This window comes from Heliangelus exortis, chromosome 5 (genome assembly GCF_036169615.1).
Source record: "Heliangelus exortis chromosome 5, bHelExo1.hap1, whole genome shotgun sequence".
NCBI lineage: Eukaryota > Metazoa > Chordata > Aves > Apodiformes > Trochilidae > Heliangelus > Heliangelus exortis.
In genome coordinates, this window is record NC_092426.1 from 33,534,354 (window position 1) to 33,556,422 (window position 22,069).

General features: G+C 40.7%; 1 protein-coding gene and 1 long non-coding RNA gene across 7 annotated transcripts in view; both read right to left on the bottom strand.

The window, feature by feature from the left end:
• The window catches only part of LOC139796444 (uncharacterized), a 97,589-nt gene extending 91,560 nt beyond the window's left edge, over positions 1-6,029 (bottom strand). For both annotated transcript variants that reach the window (XR_011725997.1, XR_011725998.1), the window contains exon 1: positions 5,909-6,029. This is a non-coding gene — a long non-coding RNA (uncharacterized lncRNA). The remainder of the gene's footprint in view (positions 1-5,908) is intronic.
• A 461-nt stretch (positions 6,030-6,490) lies between these two features.
• LOC139796441 (serine/arginine-rich splicing factor 5-like) lies at positions 6,491-22,037 on the bottom strand. 5 transcript variants are annotated; one of them, XR_011725995.1, is made up of 9 exons: positions 21,887-22,019; positions 20,192-20,330; positions 16,992-17,062; positions 16,138-16,224; positions 13,793-13,865; positions 10,740-10,982; positions 9,953-10,026; positions 8,919-9,029; positions 6,491-8,015 (listed from the first exon to the last, which is right to left on the bottom strand). XR_011725995.1 is itself a non-coding variant. In XM_071744459.1 (9 exons), the coding sequence occupies exons 3-9, from the start codon at positions 20,315-20,317 to the stop codon at positions 7,724-7,726; spliced, it is 834 nt and encodes a 277-aa protein (XP_071600560.1). In that variant the 5' UTR covers positions 20,318-20,330; positions 21,442-21,555; positions 21,887-22,023; the 3' UTR covers positions 6,491-7,723. The 5 variants fall into 5 exon arrangements, 4 of the variants coding, with proteins under 4 accessions (XP_071600560.1, XP_071600561.1, XP_071600559.1 ...); XM_071744459.1 differs by lacking the exon at positions 10,740-10,982 and adding an exon at positions 21,442-21,555 and having other exon boundaries at positions 21,887-22,023; XM_071744460.1 differs by lacking the exon at positions 10,740-10,982 and adding an exon at positions 21,442-21,552 and having other exon boundaries at positions 21,887-22,012.
• Between the last annotated feature and the right edge of the window lie 32 nt (positions 22,038-22,069).

Sequence of the window (22,069 nt, forward strand, 5' to 3'; positions counted from 1 at the left end):
GAGGTCTCCCCTGAGCCTCCTTCAGACTGAACACCCCCAGCTCTCTGGTAGTAAGGTGTGCTAAAGCTTCCCTCTGGTACTGCACTGCTGCTGACACTCTGGTACCCTGGGATCTAATTCCTGACGTACTGGACATACCCCACAATTAGATAAAGTGCTCTGTCATGATGAAAAAAGGGTACGGAGCAGCTTTAGACCCAAGTCCAAGGCAGCGCAGGGTGCTACGTAGCCCTGTAACTTCTTGCCTGTGAGCATAAACCACTCTTACCATGCTCTTTTTTCACATAACAGCTGTGTTGTTCAGGCAGTGTGCAGGGTAGGAACCTGCACAGTGTTTTGCAGGGTTTTAGCTAAGCTAAGGTGATTCACTCACAGTCTGCAAGATTTGGGATCTCAAAAGTTACATGCTGAGTATCGTTGCCATTCACACTGGGAGATAGAGCATAGTGTGATTATTTTGGTATTCAGTGATAAGAGGTACAAACTACCGAAGTAAAAGTTTGTGAGAGTATGTTCAATGAGCAGATGTAGATTTTAGACCGTCCAAATGCTAGAACTGGGAAAAGGTAACACAAATTGAAGCAGACAGAGGGCAAGTGTGGGCAGAAAGCTTGCAGCAAGCATTTTGGCATGCCTGGAAGACCAATGGACCAATGATCAGCTGTACAGATCACTGTTCTTGTACAGTGCTAGAAATAAATAGCCTGTGATGATTTGAAGGGAAAGAACAAGGAATATTATTAATATTTTTTTTTTTGAGCACATCACTTTTCAGTTAGGCATTCACAGGAGCTGCAGTAATGCAGAGAACATGGCAGTGGCCATGTTTGTGTGAAAAAAATGCTTGCTTATATTATTTGTTGAAGATTTGGTGTGCTCTTTACAGGGAAAAAGATACAGGAAGGAACAAAGCCAAGTGTAATCAAAACCAATACTTCAGGCTGAGGTTTAACTCCAGCTCTGGTAAATTCCATCTTTGGCCAGAGGCATGGAAGAGCTAGGCTGTCTAGAGAGGCCAGACACTGATTCCATGGTGGTCACTACCACCAGAGAGCTCTGGCTGGTGGCTGGAATGCTGCTGACCATAAGTGTCCTGAGGGACTTACGAAAATCCCAACCAGAAGTCAGGGTGGTGGGTGAGACCTAGACCCACAGTCCCCTTTACTGAGTTTAAGGAGTAATTCTTTCACATATAGATACAAAATACAAGGATTTCATCCAAAGATTTTGTTTCTTCCCCTGTGTATCTTTGCCTTACTTCCCTTTCCTTTGATTGCAGTGCCTGCATCTCCACCCTACCTCCAACTAAAAGCTGGCCCAAATTTTAACAACAGTTTGGGGTACCTCCATTTTCAAGACTCTACAGTGGGATAAAATCTTCAGATTTTAATGACTGGTGCTCATTTCCTTTAAAGTGGGACCAGTTACATCTTACATCTGTGAAATACCCATGGGTCTCTGAGATGCAATTAGAAATCAATTTCCTTGGAATATCAGAGAGCTGACTGTTGGGTAAAGCAAATCCAATGTGTGTGCAGGATCCTGCTGAACCTGATCTCAAGGTCTCCAGTGATGTATCACACCTACATACACACATAGAGAACAGCTTTTGTCTGAACCAAAACGTCCACACTAAGCATATTGATCTGGATTTTTGCAGCTCAACCTGCCACTGCTATGTGTCCACACAGTATAAGGATTTTCTCAAGCAGAAAATGAGGTAAGAGGGAGAGAAGGCATTCATCCATGGTTTAAGGAAAGTCATCACAAAACACAAAAGTAAAATTCATTACCATTGAAACAGTCTTTTAATTTTAAACTCGTTGTTAATCTTAAAGAGCAGGTTTTACCACACACTTCTCTGCACCATCACTCTCTCATGGTCCTAGGCCCAGCAAATCAATAGCAGCGATTGTCCTTTGAACATCTTGAGACTACCCAGACACAGGGGGTTGCCATTAACTAGGATTTCACTACAACGTGATTTGGCCTTGTTACCAAGCCATGCCCCGAGCCGGTTAACCCTTGCTCTTTCCTCTCAGTGCTGACTCTTATCAGAATTGCTTCCTTATGTAGAGTCAGTGTCTCTCGTGTCCCCCCTTTAAGGTGACAGGCAGAGAACACTCTGCTTCTGTTGCTGTAGCCCTTTGCCAGGCGGAATTGTTAGCTAATCAGCATCATCGTCCTAGTGAATCACCCCCGGGCTGAAAGGCCAACAACTCCCCTCGCGGGTTTGCAAAGAGAGGGAGGGGGAGGAGGAGTGATTGCAGGGCTGGTAAAATGGGAAACAATGCCCTCAGGTACTGCCCACAGAGCAAACCAGCAAACAATGGCTAAGGAGAGGAATGGAGGAGACAAGACTAGAAATAACACGCTTCCAAAGCCCGTGTAAGAAAACGACAGCAATTTAGGAATTCAACAGCATTCAGCTCTGCGATTAGGGGTGCAGCAGGATCACCAGTTAAGAGTGGAGAACTTCCCACCTCAGGACTCATCCTCCTTTAGCCTCACTGCTAGAGCAATGGCAGAGCACTGCGGGTACAGATCTCGGGGAATTTCTTCCTACTCGGAAGCACCCTGCTGTTTGAAACAGAAACGTTGTACCTCCGGAGCAATCAGCCCCTTTCCAGCCCCTTCCATGGCAGCGGAGGAGGTACAGCCACTAGGTGGCACGAGTAGGAGCTGAAGCTGTTCCCTGAGCATCCTCGATCTCGGCTGTGGGCACACTGAACTCTTTGGTTTGCAACCGCAGGTGGACGCCCTCACCACTTGCTTTCCTTTTCTCATCTCTAAAGCAGTGGGGTGATGTGGCCAAATATAATAAATTTTACCTTTAGAAACTGCTGGGATACCCATCGATGAAGAGCTGTGCGCTAAATGGACAAAATCTAATTATAATAAAGAAGTGTCAAACATCACAGAAGATAGTGCCCTTACTTTTGGGGTGCAACTGAGGTGCAACTAATTGAAATGCTCAACTTCAAGCTGTGCCCCGTGCTGCAGGCAGTTGCCTGCTGCAGCCTAAGGTTTCCCCTGGGAGAAAAAAAAATGTCCTGCGTTAAACACAAGAAATCCCAGACAGAAGGGGTGCTGGTGGAGTTCTGTTTAGAGACCGACTGCTTGGAGAACAGAATGGGAGGATAACGTTATGAAAAATAGGATACTTGTGACTGTGAGAGGGGCAATTGGAAGAAGGATCACAGGATAGTTACACCTCAAGTCCTTATTCCACTTCTTCCCAGAGGGGGCTGGTGAAAGCAGTACTGAAAGTACTCACTACCTTACTACCCAAGCAGTAGCTGAAGTACCCACTTTCTGATGGAATTGAACCGACTTCTAAAGGATCAGCTGAGCATTAGAACCGATGAAAAGACAAGGTACAGGCACAGGGATGGAGGTTTGTCTTGCCAGCAGCAATCCTATCCACTTTTGCCCAACAGCACCCCTTAAGTACAACTGAAAGCTTTGAATCCAGTATAAATTTAACGTTTGTAATGTCTTACATTAGACCTCAGTTCGCTGAGATTTGTGAAAACTCCTCTGAAAGGATCAGCTTAGCAGAATAAGGGTAGGAATAACAACAGATTTACTCATAGATGAATCACGACTTGAGAGCTTTGTTCCTTTCAGCTTTGCAGGGCTGGAAGGGGTGACTCCCAGCATTCTCATGGAAAGCATCAGATGTTGGAACATGCTGCCTTTTAAAGATACAACTTTTAAAGATGAAACTAAGGCACCTGATACAGATAATATGGATATACACGGACAATAATTTGTTCCAATACAATCTAAAAATATTCTATTTTTAAAACAATTGGGTTTCTGAAATACATTAACAGTTCAGCCAAGTCCCAAACTATAACGCATTTCCTAAAAAGTCTACCAACCAAGTCTATGGCTACTAATAAAGAGGCCTACCTGACTTGTGGATTCTGTCTTCTCACAGGGACACAAATATGACTTTAGTTTTCTTTGTACTTTTTTCTCTTCGTTAAAACACCGAATATTTTTAAGCAAAACAAATAAGGAGATGCATTTACCAATTGTTCATCTCAAGATGACCTACTGGAGTAAAACTGTATTTGAACTGCTGCAATGAGTATAAAGGTTGTGTTCCCTTCTGTGGTCTACTTACATGTCTTTGACACTGAAACTGCCACCTTTCAAAATACAAATTCCCTCTTGTCCCTTTTTTCCCTTCACAGCTTCTATCAACTCTACTCCCACTTCATCCCTCTCAGGATTTGAATTACAAATTCCAGATTGGGCTTGCTCCAAGTTCAAGTCAAGCACTATCATCTTAGAGTTAGGTGTACACAGATGTAGCTCATTTTAAATGTCAGGGGTAAGGTAAAAGCTTCATACCCAAAAATGTAGCTTTTGTTTCCATTGAAAAGTATGGATCTCCATACAAAAATATAGCTTTTATTTCCATCTCTACTGTGTGCCAGACAGGGCTGTGCTGCTCTGAAACCTGCTCAAAATTGCTAGGACTTCCTGATGTGACAGTCTTGAGTTTCAGTTCTTTTTTTTGGTTGGTTTTGTTTGGTTTGGGTTTTTTTTGTTTTGGTTTTTTTTCCCCTCAAGGCAAAAGACTCTCATCTGCTATTCATACATTGTCCTCTTTTAAGAAAAAAATACATGGTGACACAGCAGGAAATGGGGTCAACGGGTAGATCAGACCACCCTTCCACCTGTCCCCCTCCATACATTTTAAGGGCTTATGCTTTTTTGACATATAAAAAGCCACATGAACAACCAATAAAAACTTGCATTTCAAAAATCCATTATTTTTCCAGGCACCTAAATTATTATACCAAAGGAAACAACCAGAGCGAAGTAACCAGGGCTTCAACTGTCCTTTAAGAAAACTGGTTTTAGCTGCTTAAGATTTATAGAAATTACTTCAAATAAACATTCAGAAAGTTGCCAAGTTCACATCCACCATAAATATTTCCCCAAATATCAGATTTAATATTCTTAGTATTTCCAGAAGCTCAACTTCTCCTCACACAAATATATTTGTATATCCTAAGGGATCAAAGAGCCAATGGTTGCCACCTTGAAAAACATGGAAAGAAAACAATGAGGGGTCTATTGTGTCCCATTGCATTGGTAACAGCACCCTACAACCTGCAGTCCTTAAGTAACCTGTTGCTACATTTAGAATCCAGCACTACAGTTTAACTTGGATGCAGCTGTACTGGCAAAGATGTTTAAACAGCTACTATGCCAGCACAGAGAGAGAATACTGCCATTGGTGTTTCTATGCTAAACCACTATCAGTTCAACCATACAACTTATTTGCTTACAACCTCAAGATGTGTGGGGGAAGGGGGAGCTGGTTCTCCGGTGCATTTTAATCTTACTGCTGCCAGTACTGATTGAATCAACAAAAAATTATGGAAGGGAAATGAAACTGCACAATGAAGTATCAAGAATCAATAAAATTCACAAGATCTACATTAGCTCTATGTTAAAACAATTCGCAAGGTAAACACACTGTGGTCAGAGGTCTCTGGTCTCTGACCTTGCACTTGCCAATTTCCAAGGGTCTATGCTAGGCAATGGACACTTTCAGGAGTTTTTTCAGTAGCATCACCACAACTACACTAAAACAAGGAACACTGACATTTAACACAGCAGTTTACCCAAGCTTTACACAAGGAGTCACAACCTAGTAAGAATCCTCTGCAAAGTGATTTCTATTTGTTCCTGGTGTTCTTTAACTGCTAGCAAATTCACATCACATCTAGCCAAACATGCAAAGAACATTAGCAGTAATTTGGTCTGAAAAAGCCATCAGCCTTGAAGCCAGAGATGCAATAGTACTATGGACAATATAACAGCCTCTGGAACCATATTTCAAAAGTCACAAATTACTTTACCTAGATGTAGCAAGACGAACCTCTTTTAGGGCACGGCGCTCCAAGGTCCAACCAGGTGTTCCAGGAGAAACTCACGAATAGTGCTCTGAGTCTAATGCTCTCAGGGCTGACCAGCCTGGATCGGTGCTACTGCTCCAAAAGTGGCCTCCCCTCTGGCTTCCTCAGGTGTGAGCTTTATTGGCCCCCTAATCCTGCTCATGTGCAGTAGGGGCCCACCCTAATCAGGCACAGGTGGGCTTAACAAGCTCATGCCCACTACCTGGCAATTAGTGCCACCTGGTTGCCTCATTTCGCTACACCTAGAGGACTATTCCAATACCAAATAGACATCTGGTAGTTGAACTGGTGGAGAAGGAAGTGTTAAACAGATCTGCCTGCAAGGACTGCAGAAAGCCTACCATTTGTCACCCATGGGACCAGCCACTGATAGCCATGACAGTAAAATCCTATCCTGTCCTCCTGGTGGTCAGCAGCTGGTTACTTGTGTGTCATAACTTGCTTCCTTACTGTACAACTTCAAATGCATTTCCTGGAGATCACATTTACAAGACTGTACAAAGTGAACAACAGCAGCAGTGACAGTACTAAACAAAACTGCAAGGTAAGCCAGAAAAAGGTTTATTTTATTAGGAATGATACATTTAAACACACGTAAGACTTTGGGATTAATTTACATATTTTTCCAAAAGTTATTCCCTTCTTTTAACAATACAGAAATTAAAAAAAAAATATCTAATTCCAAATTAAAAGAACAAACAGTATTTGCAGTGGAAATTTCTATTAATCAAAACAACTGTGCATTCAGGAGATTTGAAGAAATTAGCCTCTTTATGCTGTAACATGATTAACTTTTCCTGTCACAACTGACTACACTTTTCCTGTGATTTTCTTGCTGCTGCCATTTACTAAAATAACCTTCCTTTCCATCAAGACGATTGCCAGTCATACACACATTATTCAGTATCATACTTTTAGGTAGGAAAGCTGTGTCACTTTTATAAACATCAAAAACATGGACATGCATATTGACATTTCTGTGCAGTTTTATGGAGTTGCCTGTCAAATAAGGCCTCTACATACAATACCATGCACCGGTAAATTACTGGAAAACTAGGATAATGGATTCCCAATAATCCTGACACCTGGATGTTACATCTCATTTTAACAGGAAATTCCAGCTTTCGTTACTGGTTAACATGTATTGATTCACTATCTAAATGAGCAATATTCAACTGACCAATGTGTATTCCTGAAAGTCTGTTACAAATTAAGCATTTTATCAAGGTCATTCAAAGCTGGAACTTAAAGCCTGTTAAGCCAAGCAACAGGAAAAAAAAGTGAACTCTAAACTAAATGCAGATGGTCCATTCATTCTCACACAGAAAAGTAGCCGCAGAACCTTAAAGGAATAAAATCTATACTTTCTTTTCTCAGACTTAATACCAAGGACAAAAGCTAACAGTATTTTGGAAGTCAAAGGCCTTGGAGGTGGAGGGGAAAGTGGGGGGCAAGAGAGGGAGAAAGCAGCGTATTGTCTCATCCCGTTACCTCAGCATTATGTGTACATAATATATCTACCATAAAAATGTTTACTAATAGCAGGGAAAAAAAAAAAAAAAAAGATACTTCCCACTCCAGACTTCACTGAAAGGAGAAAGCTGGCAGCCCCTCCTCACAGAGATGGCCTATTTGATGACAGGCACTTTGGCAATGTAAGAGGAGTTTACCCTTTCATCATGTTAACTCTTCCCCTCCTGGTTCTCATGTATAATTTGCCTCAAGTCTTCAAGAAACTTGAATCAAATTAAATGCTTGAATACAGCTCTAAAAGCAGGTTAACTACGGCTGTGAGCAGAGCTCGACCTAGAGCGGGATTTTCTTTTAGAAGAAGAGGGAGACGGGGAGGAAGCTAGCAAGCTGGAACGGTGGCTTTTCTGGGAGTAACTCTTTTTAGGTGTACGACTGCGAGAACGAGACCGGGATCGAGATCGGGACCGGGATCGAGATCGGGACCTGGACCTGGATCTGGACCTTGATCTTGACCTGGACCGGCTGTCAGATCTGGAAGATCCTGTAGACCTGGACCTGCTGCGAGATCTTGAGTAACTCCTTGATCGAGATCTGCTTCTAGAGAAATACATTTAAGAGCTGTAGTCTCTTGTCCATCTAAGTTTAAAATACTGAATTCAAACTCTCAGCTGCTTTCTATGTGCAGCATTTCAGTTACTTCAGAGTGCTGCTGGCTTTCTGTTATGTTTCTGTCTTCTTAGGCCAAGGACAGCAGGAACCGCTAGCCTTGACATTCCCTGCTAGCTTGGCAAAATATGAACTGCCTGATAAAAAAAGTGCCTCCACCCCTACTCCTCACCCACACCCTGCCCCAGAGCAAACAATGTTTTAATCATTTATCAAGAAAAGCACCAAAATGAAAAACTAGTAACTGCAGCATTTGTTCTCTCCAGAAATGTCCATATAAATTAGTCAGTGCTTCTTTCAAGATGATAAAAAAAAGTCTCTAAAGGCATGGAACACCAGTAGATTTTAAGGCCTGAGTTAAACACCTTCTCTAGTCATTTGTCCCTTTTTTAATGGAAAGGTATTAAAATTTTTAAGAGACAAAGAAAGAGCTGCAGATAATGTTTTTTCAAGTAACTAAATGGCAGAATTGTTTTTCTTTTACTCTCCTGAAAATGTTGGCTTTCACAAGTTTTAAAAGAAATTTCACAGGACTGTGATGCAACTTTCCATTAAATTAAAATTATTTTGAGCACAAAATTTGTAATCTTTAAAAAGCCCTTTCATTTAACGATGAAGGTTTCTCTAAAAAAGTAAGTCTCCTTACTGTCATCCAAAAGCGTTCCATTTACCTTATTTTCAGCACATTAGTTCTTATCTAAATCTGTTTACACTGCTAGAAAATGTTTGGGTTGATATTTAGTTTGGGACCAAAGAGTGAGGTAATAAAACTCTGGCATCAATACCACCCAAATCCATGCCCTCAGCAGAATTTTATCAGCCCAGGTGACATACCTATGCCTTCTGTGATCTTCAGTCAGTTTAATTCTGCGTCCATTCAGCTCAGTGCCATCCAATTTTTCTAGTGCACTCTTCATATCACTGTAAGATGCAAATTCCACCACCCTGTATGCCATCAGGAAAGACAAAAAAAAAAAAAGTTTCAGAGAAAATGAAAAATCAAGAACAAATTCAGGCCTTTTTCAATATATTGATTCACAACTTCATGTTTTATCTTCTGAGACCTAATTTTTAACATGCTTACCAGGAAGGTATGACACTAAAGGTCTTAGCCATCCATACCTTAAGCCTTCCCAGAATTCTCAGCTGCAAAGACATGGAGAAAACCCAGGAAGCTGCAGAAATGTGTACCAGCCAGTGAACTGTCTTTTAGTTCCCCACTAAATGCATTCTAAAGTTGTTCAAGAAACAAACTAAACTTCCAGACTCTCCTGCCTTGTTTAGATTTTAGCGGTGAACAGAAAAATTCCCTCTTTATTTTTTGAATCTGTTCTACTCTCAATAAAATTAAGTTTCACTTGCTTGCAGTGGCCCTAGAGCACTGTCTTGCCAGCACAGACACTCTATTCATACTTCCCTCCCTCCTGCTTTAGCATGCAGGACCTCTGTAGTCTGCAGAATGAAGAGCATCCAGGTAGGCATTCCCAAGAACCCAAACTGGTTCTGTTTGTTTCTCATGGCAGACTGTTGAACCAGTGCAAAGAAGCTGCACATAGGAGCTATTTTAGCCTCACGAGTCAGATCATAAATTACTGCATATAAGTAACTTCAAGACAGCAGAACCCAAGTGCTGAAAGGTTTTCTCTCTTCCCTTTGACACTGTTTTCATGGTGGAGAGCAGACACTGAGTTCAACACCACTTCTCAACTCCCTACTTTCTGACAAAACTTTTTTCTTTTTCAAATTGGAGAAATTTCTGCATCTAACCCAAATCACAGATTTATCTTTAAATGATTTTATATCACATGGATAATCCCACCTTTAGTAGTTTCAGTTATCGTGCGGGTTTAGTCACAAAATTAACTTACCCTTCATTCCTGTTGTTTCTGTGTGCATCCACATAGGTGACCTCCCCTGCCTTTCTCATGACATCTTTCAAGTCCTGCAGCAAAGTTAATGTTTTAGCCTTTAACAGGGCACAAGTCAGATAGCAGCAATACCCCCTTCGAACTTCACCTGCTAAAACCGCTTAATGGTTTTGCATTTTTCTGTAACTACATGTAATTTTTAAAAAGTCTGACAGTCAGCCTGTGTAACAGCAGCTGTGCATAGAATCACTCACTTTCAAAATACAGTGAATAAAATACTGCTTTTAAATAGTCCTGCATCCCCAAACCAGCTGTTATGAAAGCACGATGCAATGCTTAAAATAGCAACATATGCAGATATCAGAACAATATCAGATGACAAGCAGTGAAGTATTAAATGCAAATTTTCATGACTGAATAGCAACACTAAACTTCAGTTAAATGACGATCCAATATATGTAGACTAATTCCATATGCTAACCCCCCCAATTTCACAGCAAAATTGAAAGCAATTAAGTGTATTTAATATGTAACTAATAATTTTACAAAAGGAAAAACTTCTTATACTTCACTTGCATACCTGTCACACTACAGTGCCAGGTCAATACCCTTACATTTCACTTATGTAGAGGCTAAACACACAGACACTGTAAAATTACTTGCTCAGCAACAGGATAAAGTACAAACAAATAATGCAAAAGGTCACTAAAAAGCTAAACATTTGTCTAAGTTAAAACAGTAGTTTTACCGAACAGTATCTGGTATTTTATAATGCCAGACTACTCACCGCAACACGCCACAAGTGGCAGATGATCTAAGAAGGTACCTTAAGCAAAGAGTTCTTGTCCAATACCTAGCTGGCCAAGAGGAACTCTCTTACATGAGAAAGGCAGAGTGATGGCTCATAGCAATATGCTTCACGGAGGTACCAGAGGCCCTGAAAGCACTGGACATAGTCTCCAGAAGTGGCTAAAGAACCCGAGGATGATCTGTGCTAGCCAATCGAGATCAAACCCAGGCAAACCAAGATCTAGATTGCCAAAAAACAGGAGTGTCATAGGAACCAGAAGAAAAATTCAGAACAGGCCAAACCCTAAGATTTCAGCCACTAGAAAACCCCCAAATCTTTGGTTCTTTTTCCTTCACGCAAGAAAAATGAGGGTTAACCAAATCAAGGTTGTTAGGAGTAGTTCAGAACGCACTTGGTTAGAAATATGCTTAAGGAAGAAAAGACTATAAAACAATAAACCAAGAACGACTTTAGAACATTGTCACAGTATATCAGAAGCTTAGTATTATGTCATATTTTAACTAAAATTCAATAGTTTAATTTTAAAAAACAGCATATGATGACTAGTAGGTATTCTCCTTGTTTCACATGTGCTTAACACAAAAAAAACTTAAATAGCAAATGAAAAATGGGCCCTACAGTACCATAAGAAGCAATACTTCAGCCTCCGTATGTTTACCCAATTTAGAGATGAAGGACACCAACTGCTCAAGTCAATGAGAGCTTAACCAGACCAGGACTGGTAAGCCAAAAGGAAATTAGAAAATGTTAATCTATGTAATTATTTTCTAAAATTGAGCACACTATACACTGTATCTTAGGGACCATCACAATGCAACATTTGTAATTGTAAGATCAACATGACTAAAATGCCAAAATTATTTCTCAGAAGAGAGTAAGTGTGCATGTGATATAAAAGCTCAACAGAGTATTTGCTATTGCTGAGGGAATGCTCTAAAGTAATCTGGTTTTACTCAACAGAAACCAGTAGAACAGTGAAATTTTATCCTAATATTACTGTTCTGGTTCACTTTAAACAGTAGAAGAATACACTGATGTCCTTCGCAGTGAGGGAAACAAAGTGCAGGATGACCATAAATAGGAAAAACACATATTAAAAATTACATCTTGATTTAGCACAGATCTGATTTTCCCAACTTCCTGAAAATTCGTAGATACTGAAGAACTAACAAAGGTGGCTGGAAAACTCTGAACAAGCAGAAATACATGCTTGCTCAATAAGGAGAATTCTGACAGTCTGTCTAGTACTTAAATATAAGAATGTCTATTAACAATAGTCAACAATTTGAGAGAACTGATCTGAATGTAAACTTTTTTGTTTGGGTTGTTTTGTTAAATATCTCAACAAAAAAACTTTCAAAGGAGTCAGAAATTCTCAAAGAATGGGGATTTACAGACACTGAAGATGAATTTACATGCAGAAGTTCTAAAAAGCAAGGTACCACTACATACTGTTGCTTGCTAGAAGCTCAGGGATTAGAAATTAAGGATAATGCCACCACTGTTAATGCATTAGCTACTTTAAAGAAGCATAGTTAAAAGAAGTTAAAATGCTATAGTCATTATCAAAATAGTACAGCTTCAAAACAAAATGAAGCTTGCATATGGATTTTAGCTTCGAATTATTTCTATTTAAGGCAGGTATCAAGAAGTTAGGTGTCTTATCCTAATTTGTAATTCATTTAAGAGAGTGATTACAACATTTAACTAGCATCTTAAGGATTCATCAGTATGAAATCTGAATTGGGTAGGCTTCAGTCTACAATGGTAAGTACACATAAAGCCATTATAAATATTCACAAGTGAAAGTAAGTTACAGAAACATTAATTTTTTTCCCAAGTTATTAATTTAACACTGAACAGAATTAACAGATTTACTCTCCTTAACACTCAATGTTAGCTTACTTCTCTGGTCCCTAGTTTCACTTCCAAGCACAGTGTTTTATAAATTTCTTTATATACACAACTGCATAGCATAGGCAGAAGATACTTAGATGAAATCCACTTGCTCATCACATTAGCTCAGAAGTTGTTTTTTTTAGTAATTCAATAATTAACACAACTGTACAATTACGAACCTTTTGAACCTCTCATGCAGAAGATAAACCTAGCTCAGCTGTTTATCAGCATGGACTGTACCCAAGCCCTTATGAAAGACATCAGTGGAGCTCCAGGAAAGCCAAACAGCCTCCTCATGCAGATTTAGCCATGAGATCAAGGTTTTCAACATTCAACATGTTCCACTACATCTTTCAGGGCACGAATTAAAGTATCCTTATTGCAAGAATATAAAGGTTAATGAACAAGACTAAACTCCACTAATCACTCATCTTTTGTAAACAGCAACTCTTGCTATGCCCTTGAAAAGTAAACTTTCTACAGACTGCATACTACGCAGAAGCCAACTAAAGGAATTGGTTATATATTTATTCAGTTAAAAGCCAGCTACAAATCAGCAAAACATTAGCAAGAGGTGAAAAAAAAAAACAAACAACAGTGTAGGAAAGCTTCAAAAGACAATTACTGAAACTGCTGGGTTTTTTCTTTAATATTCACAGTAAACACAATTTACACAGTAGCTTTCTTAATGTTCCCTCTTTGAAGGATGTATTACCAGACTTACAAAAAAACCCCTCAAAGCTTAAGAAAAGACCACATATTTCACTCAAAGGCAAGCACTTCTAGGTGTAAGAAGGAAAGGATGACATAGCTGGAATGGCTGCTGAACAGCAGTTATTTTAAAACCCATCTAGAGCCTTTGAAATTTTTATCATTGGGTAAACACAAGTAAGCAAAAATCAGTTCCCAACTACAAAATGTAGTTATAGAACTATTTGCACAGCTGTGAAACCAAAGATTCCTGTAAGTGTTGGATTGCTAGTTTTTTAGCAATCACTTAAGCATTTTTTGCCTAGTTTTAATTCAGGTTAAATATTTATGATGGCTTTATTAAGAAATTAGACTGACAGCAGTCTTCTTACAGGGTAGGGAAATAAGGTGTAAAAAAAGTAGGTAAGATGTTAACTCACCTGCCAGCTGATACGGGATGAAAGGTTTTCAACTATGATCCTGTGTTCTGTACGAACCGGAGGCCCATAGCGGCTAGAGGAGTTCAGAGGGGGGGGGAAAAAAAAAGGAAAAAGTCTCCAGTGTGAGGAATTCAGATTATTAAAAGACTTCTGATGTTTTGTAAAGTTTGCTGAGAGTCTTAAGTATTTTCCTTGTTGCTGGACTGCAGATCTGATTCTCCCTAGTCAGAAAATATTTAAGAGAGCTGCTACAAGGGGATTAAAAAGGATTTTTATTAAAAACTTTATACCAAGGCAATTAATGAAGCTGCTGTTTTTCTACATACACTGAAATAAGTGCCTAGTAGAATGAAAATACTGTAAAGAGAATTAGTTTAATTTTGGTACTAAGCAGTCTTAGCTCAAACATACGGCTTTGGAGTCTATTAATGTAAAGGGCAATTTAAAAGATTTTTTTTTTCAGTTAGTAGAATAAATCCTGCTTCATGTCAGGGAGAGAGAAGGCACAGTTTAAAGGCATCATTGTTCACCCTTCTTATTCCAAATAACTTGTTAGTTTTCATAAACACTGTCGTGAGCTACATTAGATATTTTTATGGGTAGAAATAATCTTATTTTAGTAAAACAAGAACTAGGTAACTAGTTGCCCTGAAATAACTGGCATTTTACAGTTCCAAAAGAACTTTCCAAAAGAAAGGCGATGTTTCTCACCTAACCAAAAATTAAAGACCCTCTGAAAATGAAAATGTGGCTCAAAAATGTACACATGGAAGATTAAGACATCTGGAAAGAATACTGCCCTTGCAGGTCATTTCTGTTCCCAATCCCAGTCATTCTGAATCCAAAACTGTGAAAAAAGGTATGCCAGCATTTTGATAAATAATGCAGGACTCATAACAATGGCAGTACTTTATATTACTACCAAAAAAATTCAAGATTCAGGAACTCTCACCTTAGGAAAAAACATTCTCATCTTCTCCCCTCATAGAAACACAATCCTAAATTGTGTGTATTGGTTTGTACACTGAAGCACAGGCAATTCCATTTCAGTGCATACCTCAAAGTGTCCCAATTTTTTTCAGAACATCCAGATCTTCCGGGCATATAAACAGAGGTCCCAGAGTCCCAAAACTGGCAGGCTGAGTCTCATTTTTCCATTATTGCAAACCGCAGTCTCTTCCTGTCTGGCATCGGCAGTCTGACGTCATGAACATGACTACAACGTCAGATGCCCACGACCTTCAATCACATTTCCTACTTTAAAAGTCCACTTTTAGCCTGGACCTCGGACCAATTATACCGCATCAAGGTTACTGCCACTGAAGAAAAGATAATCTAATTAGCATACTTGCATATGCAAATTAGATGTTCCAGACACTGGTTTGTAACTGGCAGCAATTCTGACTGAACCAAATGCAGAGGCTTATGTCAGTTGAGGCTTTGTTGTTCTTCCAAACTAGGCTGCATAGGCCTAGTTATAAATGTTTCTATGGAGTAAGGTATTCCATACAGATTTACTTCACACTGGTAGATATCAAGTACAAAGATGCAATGTTAGTTGCTTGGTGGAATATACGCAAGTCTGCTGAACTCTAACAAACTCTGCTGCAAGCTGGCACAACGTTCACCACTGGCTTAAACCCATGAGGATGAACAACTCCATAGATACTGTATGTCCAACACAGGTATCTTAGATATGAGCTACATCCCGTTTTTCAGATTCCACTGTTGAACAGAAGCTCTCCACCAGCATGGCACTGGCTCAGTCTGCAAAGCCAACTGGTACTTAAACACTTCTGCACATGCTAGTATCTCGTATCCTAGCACTGTTTCTCAAATACAGGTCCTTTTGTATGCTGTGCTGAAGTACATGTTTTGATAGCCATACAACTGGAAATATGAAATCTTGGTTAAACAGTAAATACCTTGAACTATTGCTCTACAATAATTCTACTTAGCCTGTAAGCTCAGGTTAATGACAAAAGCCTCAAAGAAGCTCTGGCACCTTCCCTTATTTAGTGTTAATAACAGCCAACCCAACTGCAGCATTAATCCTTCACATAATTTAAACAAAAGTAGGAAGACCAATGTAGTGCCCACAAGATGGAGCATTTTGTAACATCTTTGTCAACCTCTGCAAGCCAGTTACTCTGCTTTAAAATCCAGACTCATCAGCCAGAGAAGGTAAATAACAGCAATGGTCCTCCAAGGTTTGAGAACATAAAGCTTCTTTTGTGAAACTATAAGAGGAAACAGAGCTGGTTCCTTAATTCCAAGCACAAGAAGAAAACATTATTTCAATACAGTTATTCTATTTGTAGAAAACAAGAGTCCTGACCACCTACCTAGATCCACTCTGCGACTGGTAGTAACTGAAGCGTTGTGGGAACCTCCCCCTTCCTCTTCGGGCTCGAGCATGCTCAATTGTAACCCTTAGGACAGGAACAAACCAAAACAAAACACGAACTTTTAAGTCTTTGACACTGACTTTTATTTTGCAACTAGAAGCACATGTGCACAAGCAAGAATTATCTTGCCCTTGCAAGCAATGATTTATAACACAGTCACTGGCATTTCTTAAAGAGACAGAACAGTGGTATTCTCTTGTCTCATTCATCTCCTTCAGTCTTTCAGGAAAATCGCTATAGGTCTGTAATTTACATTAAAACAATTAAATTTGCTCAACCAGAGCCCAAGAGCAATCGCAGAGGGGAAAAAGAGTATCAAAATAACAACAACCCAGTGACCTAAACCCAAGCTGCACTATCAAAATAAAAATCACTATAACATACGATGACTACATTCACAGGGTTGTGAGGAGAGGCTATTATCAACGTGTTTCTGAAGTCAACAGACAGACAAACAGACAACAACAGACAGAACCAAATTGCTAAGTTCAATTAACTTTTACTAACATTTCTAGTGACAAGACCTTGAGCCAGCTTTGAAGAAGTATGAGCAAGTGGAAGGAACCTCTCAGCCCCAACTCCAAACCACTCCTCCTCCAATCACAAACTATCTTTGCCCTTTATAACAAGACTGTAGCGAGGACCCAAATTAATTTATCTAAAGTTATGGAAAGTGTATCCCAGTGCAAAGCCACATGAAATTGGAGTCAGAGGACCACAAGCTATCGAGCAGCATTTGAAAACAAAGCACTTTTGCTGGTTTTAAGGGAAATTATAAAAGGGAAGCTTACCTTTCATCACACAGTTCTTTACCATTTAGTTCATAAATTGCATCATCAGCATCCCTGTGGTCTTCAAATTCCTAAAAAGAAAATAGGAATGAATAAGTATTTTCCCTCACAGTATATTCAAATGCTAGAAAACATATATTTTTATAAAGTACCATCCAGAACCTCGAATGAGGAACATGATTCCTAGTACATTTATGACTGAAAAGCCAAGATGCTCCAATCTGTGACCATTTCTACTCCCTCCACTCTACGAACTCCCTTTGGCTTTCCTCAGTTATTTATCAGTTTAAGTTTTAGCAGATTAAAACATAGCCCTACATACAGAGAAACCCTACATATGAGCACAAGCTGATAAACTGCAACTGAAAGTGGGAAAGCTGTGCAGTTCCAAAACCCTCTTAAGAGTACTGGAGCAAGTTCATTTCTCACTGAACCAGCAAGGAAGGAGTGAACCAGAAAAAAAGCCCTTCTGATTTTCTTCTGTGTGAATTCAGCTCACTGGTCTAGCAAAAAGGTGACTGTGTAAGAAGAACAAGAAACCTAAGGGTGCTTTTCTAGCAGTGTCCACCTGTGGGTCTGGATCAGCTCCAATACACAATTCCAAATGCTGTTGCAACAGAATCTGTCGCTTTGCTTTTGGCAGCAATGCTGCTTCAGTCAGCCTGAGTAGCCTCTGCCTTCTATCCAGCCCACTGGTTCTTGGCAAAGTCATATGCAGAGCTCTGCAGGAAACTAGGTCAAGAAACCTATCCAGATGACAAACACCACACTGTGTGCAGGAGGTCAGGTGAAAAAGTGTTATTTTTCACCTATATAAGCTTCCCAGGTAGGTTCACTATATGGCTGAGCAACTATAGTAACACCATGAGAGGCAAGGATGTAAGGAAAGAAATGAAGTGAGAACAAGCAGCTGGGTAGTAATTGTTTGAACCAACAGGGTGGATGGATCAAAAACAGTGAATTGCAGCTTTAGAGCAATGAACAGCTAAAAATCAGCTTCTCATTTGAAGAAAGCATTTGTGTAACTATAAACAACATTTCAGAAGCAACCTTTAGTAATCTTTCCCTTTTTGCACAGGGGAAGTGCAAACAAAAAAAAAGTTTTTTCACTACCAAGTGAAACGCTTCCTTGCATGATGCCATGCATTTTAAGAGTACTGTTAGCACCTACAACTCCCAGAATTTCACAGTTTCTAACAAACTGAATGTCTTCAAGTCTATCTAGCTTTACATACTAACTTTAAGGTGTGAAGTTTGAAGACATTCTGCACTAAAATCTGCACCATTTAAGTAGATTTAATCAAAGACCAAGCAATGATTTCAGTCAAGCACAATGAAACATGGTTTTAACACTACAAATATGTTCAATCAGAATCACTCGGTTTTTTAAGAAGTGTTACAAATACAGATTTTAAATAGCTGAAATCAAAGATTAACTGACAGCCATCACAAGTGAGGTACTGCAAAGGATATTAAGATTCAATGCATTTATAAATGATCTGCATGACAGGACCAAGTGGACCCTCATCAATTTTGTGGCTGGCATTAAAGTGGGAGAACAGTCAGGTAGGTGTGAGTCAGCAGTGTGGCCTTACTGCAATGAAAGCAAACGGCGTCCTGGGCTGCATTACTAAGAGCACAGCAAGCAGACCAAGGGATGTAATTATTCCACCCTACTTGGCATTTGTGTGGCCACACCTGGAACACTGTGTCCAGTTTTGGCACCCCAGCTCAAGACAGAAAAATTAGAGCAGGACCAGCAGAGGGCCACCAAAACTAATCAGAAGGTCAGAAAACAAAAAGGTTGAGAGCCATGTTTGTTCAGTCTGAAGAAAAGGTGGCTCAAAGGGTACCTTGTCAAAGTCTTCCCACACCTAAACACAGTTACAAAAAAAAACAGAGTTACAAAGATGACAGAAGTGCCTTCCTCATGTGGGTGCACAGAGCTGGTATGACAGGCAAAAGCAGGAAAATTTTGTTCGGATGTAAGAAAAAAATTCTTCATAATGAGAACAATTAATTTATTTAGACAATTACAGGACAATTATTCAAGCTTATTAATGAGCTTTGAAAAGAAAACACTTCTCTTAGGAACTGGAGAAGAGAGGAAGGATGATTGGCTGACTCATGTACAAGAGTTGAACAGAAGTTGTTCCTGAATGAGTCAAGAGACCTGCCCAAGAGGAGAAGAGGCATGCTCAGGGCAAGGAGATTGAGAAATAGCCATAACTGGAAAGGATGCACTAAATAAACTCAGGCTCACATCTAGATCAGCCATTTATCTCTGGACTTGAAGAGGCAGTCAACCACAAGTAGCTCATACTGCACGGCAATCAGAAACAGACACGTGTTAAGAGTCAAGAAGTAATACTTGTAGGAAATGGAAGTAGGCAAAACCTTTATTCTTTTCTCATAGCGTCACCAAAGAGACTGATCTTGGCAAAACAAATGGTATGTAAGCCTCCCATAGTGCAAGAGAAGTGCCAAACTTTCTAGTTTTAACTCAGTGCCACAGAACACTTAATTCTCAAGTTCTCAGCAGGTTAATAGTTGAGAAACAGGCTGATCCTGAGTGAACTTGGGAATCCATAAAGCTGCAAAAATTCAGACAACAGTTTAGGAGCACAGAGCTCTAGAAAGCAGTGGTAGGAAACTAAGATCCAATTAACTGTGTATTTCATTTAAGTCTGTCAGACACACAATGCCCTGTCAGTATATATCAAAAATGAATATGCTTAACTTTAGCTGCACGAGTTAAAAGCTGTGCTACTTAAAACCAACACCAAGCACCTATTACAGGTGTTGTCTTAGCCAACTACTTTGCTTGTCAGGCCATTATTTAGAGCCCTGACCAAGCAGACTAGAAAGTGTTTCACTAGAAAAAAAGACAAACAAGTATGACTCTGCATTAACTCTTCTCCAGGTCTAGACTTTTGGAATGCTGTAACAGGGTATTTATATTGTTTTCAGAAATCAGAGATAAAATGTAAATCCATGGATGATCAGACAATGGATTTAATGCAGTTAAAAATCCAACCAAAAGCAAGTAAAACTACAATCCCAGCATCTAAAAAGCTGTATACTAATATATTCTGTTTCCCATTATAACTGTTATACTCTTTAAGTTCTTCTCTTGCTTGACATCAGCCTAGTGGGCTAGTACCTGCAAACAAGGGAAAGGAAAATAAGGTATTACTTACGACAAATCCAAATCCATTTTTAAGATGGATTTCTCGTATGCGTCCATATCCTTTGAAGAATTTCTCCACATCCCTCTCCCGAGCACGTGAGCTTAGGTGTCCAACAAAGACACGGCAGCCACTCATCTTAAGGTTGATGCTAAAACAGAAAACAGCACCATTTATCAGATTATAAAACTTAGAGTGATTAAGATGACTTCTACATCTCAAGAATCTTGGTTAAATGGGATTTGATTTATTGTTCTCCAGGTATATACATTAAAAATGCTATTCCTCTCTTTAACCAAAGAAATAAGAAAATCCTGTCCTACTAACTTCTAGCAGAATCTAGACAAAACTCCCAGCTTTGTACGTTTTAGTGATATAACTTAGACTTGTATCTGAAATAATAGTTTGGGGGGCTGCTGGACATCAGTAAAGCTTTTGTATGACAAAGCGTGAGAAAAAACATGGGACCGAACCACAACCTGAGGTGGTAGCTATTTAATTGCTTTCACGTGAAAAATTTCTTTTTGTTGCCCTTTGTAACCATTCCTTCTTTTGTGTCCACACTTAAATGTTTATACCCACACGAAAATCGAGCTCAGAAGGCCAATTCAGCTCCCTCGCAGGGCAGCTTGTCTTCCGACAGATTGTTTTCCCGATGCACCCTTCCCACACAAACAATAGCAAGTCCGGGAGCGGGTATTAAGGGAAAGAGGCCTTTGCAGAGGAAGGACAGGCTTACGTAACTACGTGATTTAAAACACGGTAAGAACAGTCACTCTAGCAACAGCACTCGTTTTGGGAACAACATATTTGACATCTTAAGAAGACTGCGCAACTGCTGCTCAATACTTTTAGTTCTAGAAAAACAAGGTGGGAAGCAGATTAGAATCACAGAAGGAAATTCACAAGGGGTGGATGGAATTGACTACCTAAAAAAAGTACCAAAGATTAGTGTCTAAGACGTGCGAACTATCTGCCTGTTTCTTGTTTACTCAGACATCAGGGTGCACAATAGATTTGAGATCTGTATCGACACCTTCAATTCGCAGAGCTTCACACGTTGCTCCTCGCACAATGCAACCGCGACTGCTCACTAGCGGCTCACAAGATGAAACACGATGGCCTAAAAGTCCTCGAGAAGCATGGGGCCTCAGAAAAAAAAAAAAAACACGACCCGCTGCTTGTCCGCCTTTTAATAAAGTCGAGACGGAAGGCCGCGCTAGCCTCGCCGCCTGCCCCGGGCAAAAAGACCCCTTCCTTGCCTTCACCGTCACCGAGGCGTCGGCCCTCTCAGGGACGATCGCACCGCCGTCTCCTCGTGGCGGACGCGAAAGTTTTACATTCACCTTCAAGCCCGACGACTCCCAGACATCCTTCTGAGAAAAACAGGGGGGATCAGCCCTCCCCTCCGCAGAACCGCGGGGGAGAGATCAAGCACGGCTCTCCCCGCGGCCCGCAGCCGCCGCGCCTCGATTTCCCCCGGCAGCCGCCCCCCCGCCGAACGCCCAGGCCAGCGGCCCTGCCCGGCCCCAGCGGGGCCTCCACGAGCAGCTTCCTCCTCCTCAGCCCGGCGCCGCCACAAGAAAGGCCGGGCCCATCCCCGCCCCGCAGCAGGGTCCAGCTTCAAGAAGCCTCCTCGCAACTCTACGCCCGACCCTCCCCCGGCCCTCCCGCCGTCGAGCGAGCCAAGGAGGGGCAGCCGCTCACCGTCGCCGAGCGCTGAGTCCTGCAGGCCGTGAGGAAACCGCTCTTCCCGGCCGCGGCGGCAATGGCTGCCTCGCTCCTGCCAGAAACCGACACCGCCGCGCGCCCCCAAACGGATGCTGCGCAACCGCCAACGCCCGACTCCAACTCCCGGCGTGCTGCGCGGCGGCCCCCGGCCTCTCCCTG

What these genes read in the sequence shown, in the direction of transcription:
- LOC139796441 (XM_071744458.1), bottom strand. Translation starts at nt 20,317, where the DNA reads ATGAGTGGCTGCCGTGTCTTTGTTGGACACCTAAGCTCACGTGCTCGG. An exon ending in AAAATGGATTTGGATTTGTC is followed by an intron (nt 17,063 to 20,191) that starts GTAAGTAATACC and finishes TTTTCTTTTTAG; the next exon opens with GAATTTGAAGACCACAGGGA. An exon ending in CATCCCGTATCAGCTGGCAG is followed by an intron (nt 10,027 to 13,792) that starts GTGAGTTAACAT and finishes ACTTTGCTGCAG; the next exon opens with GACTTGAAAGATGTCATGAG.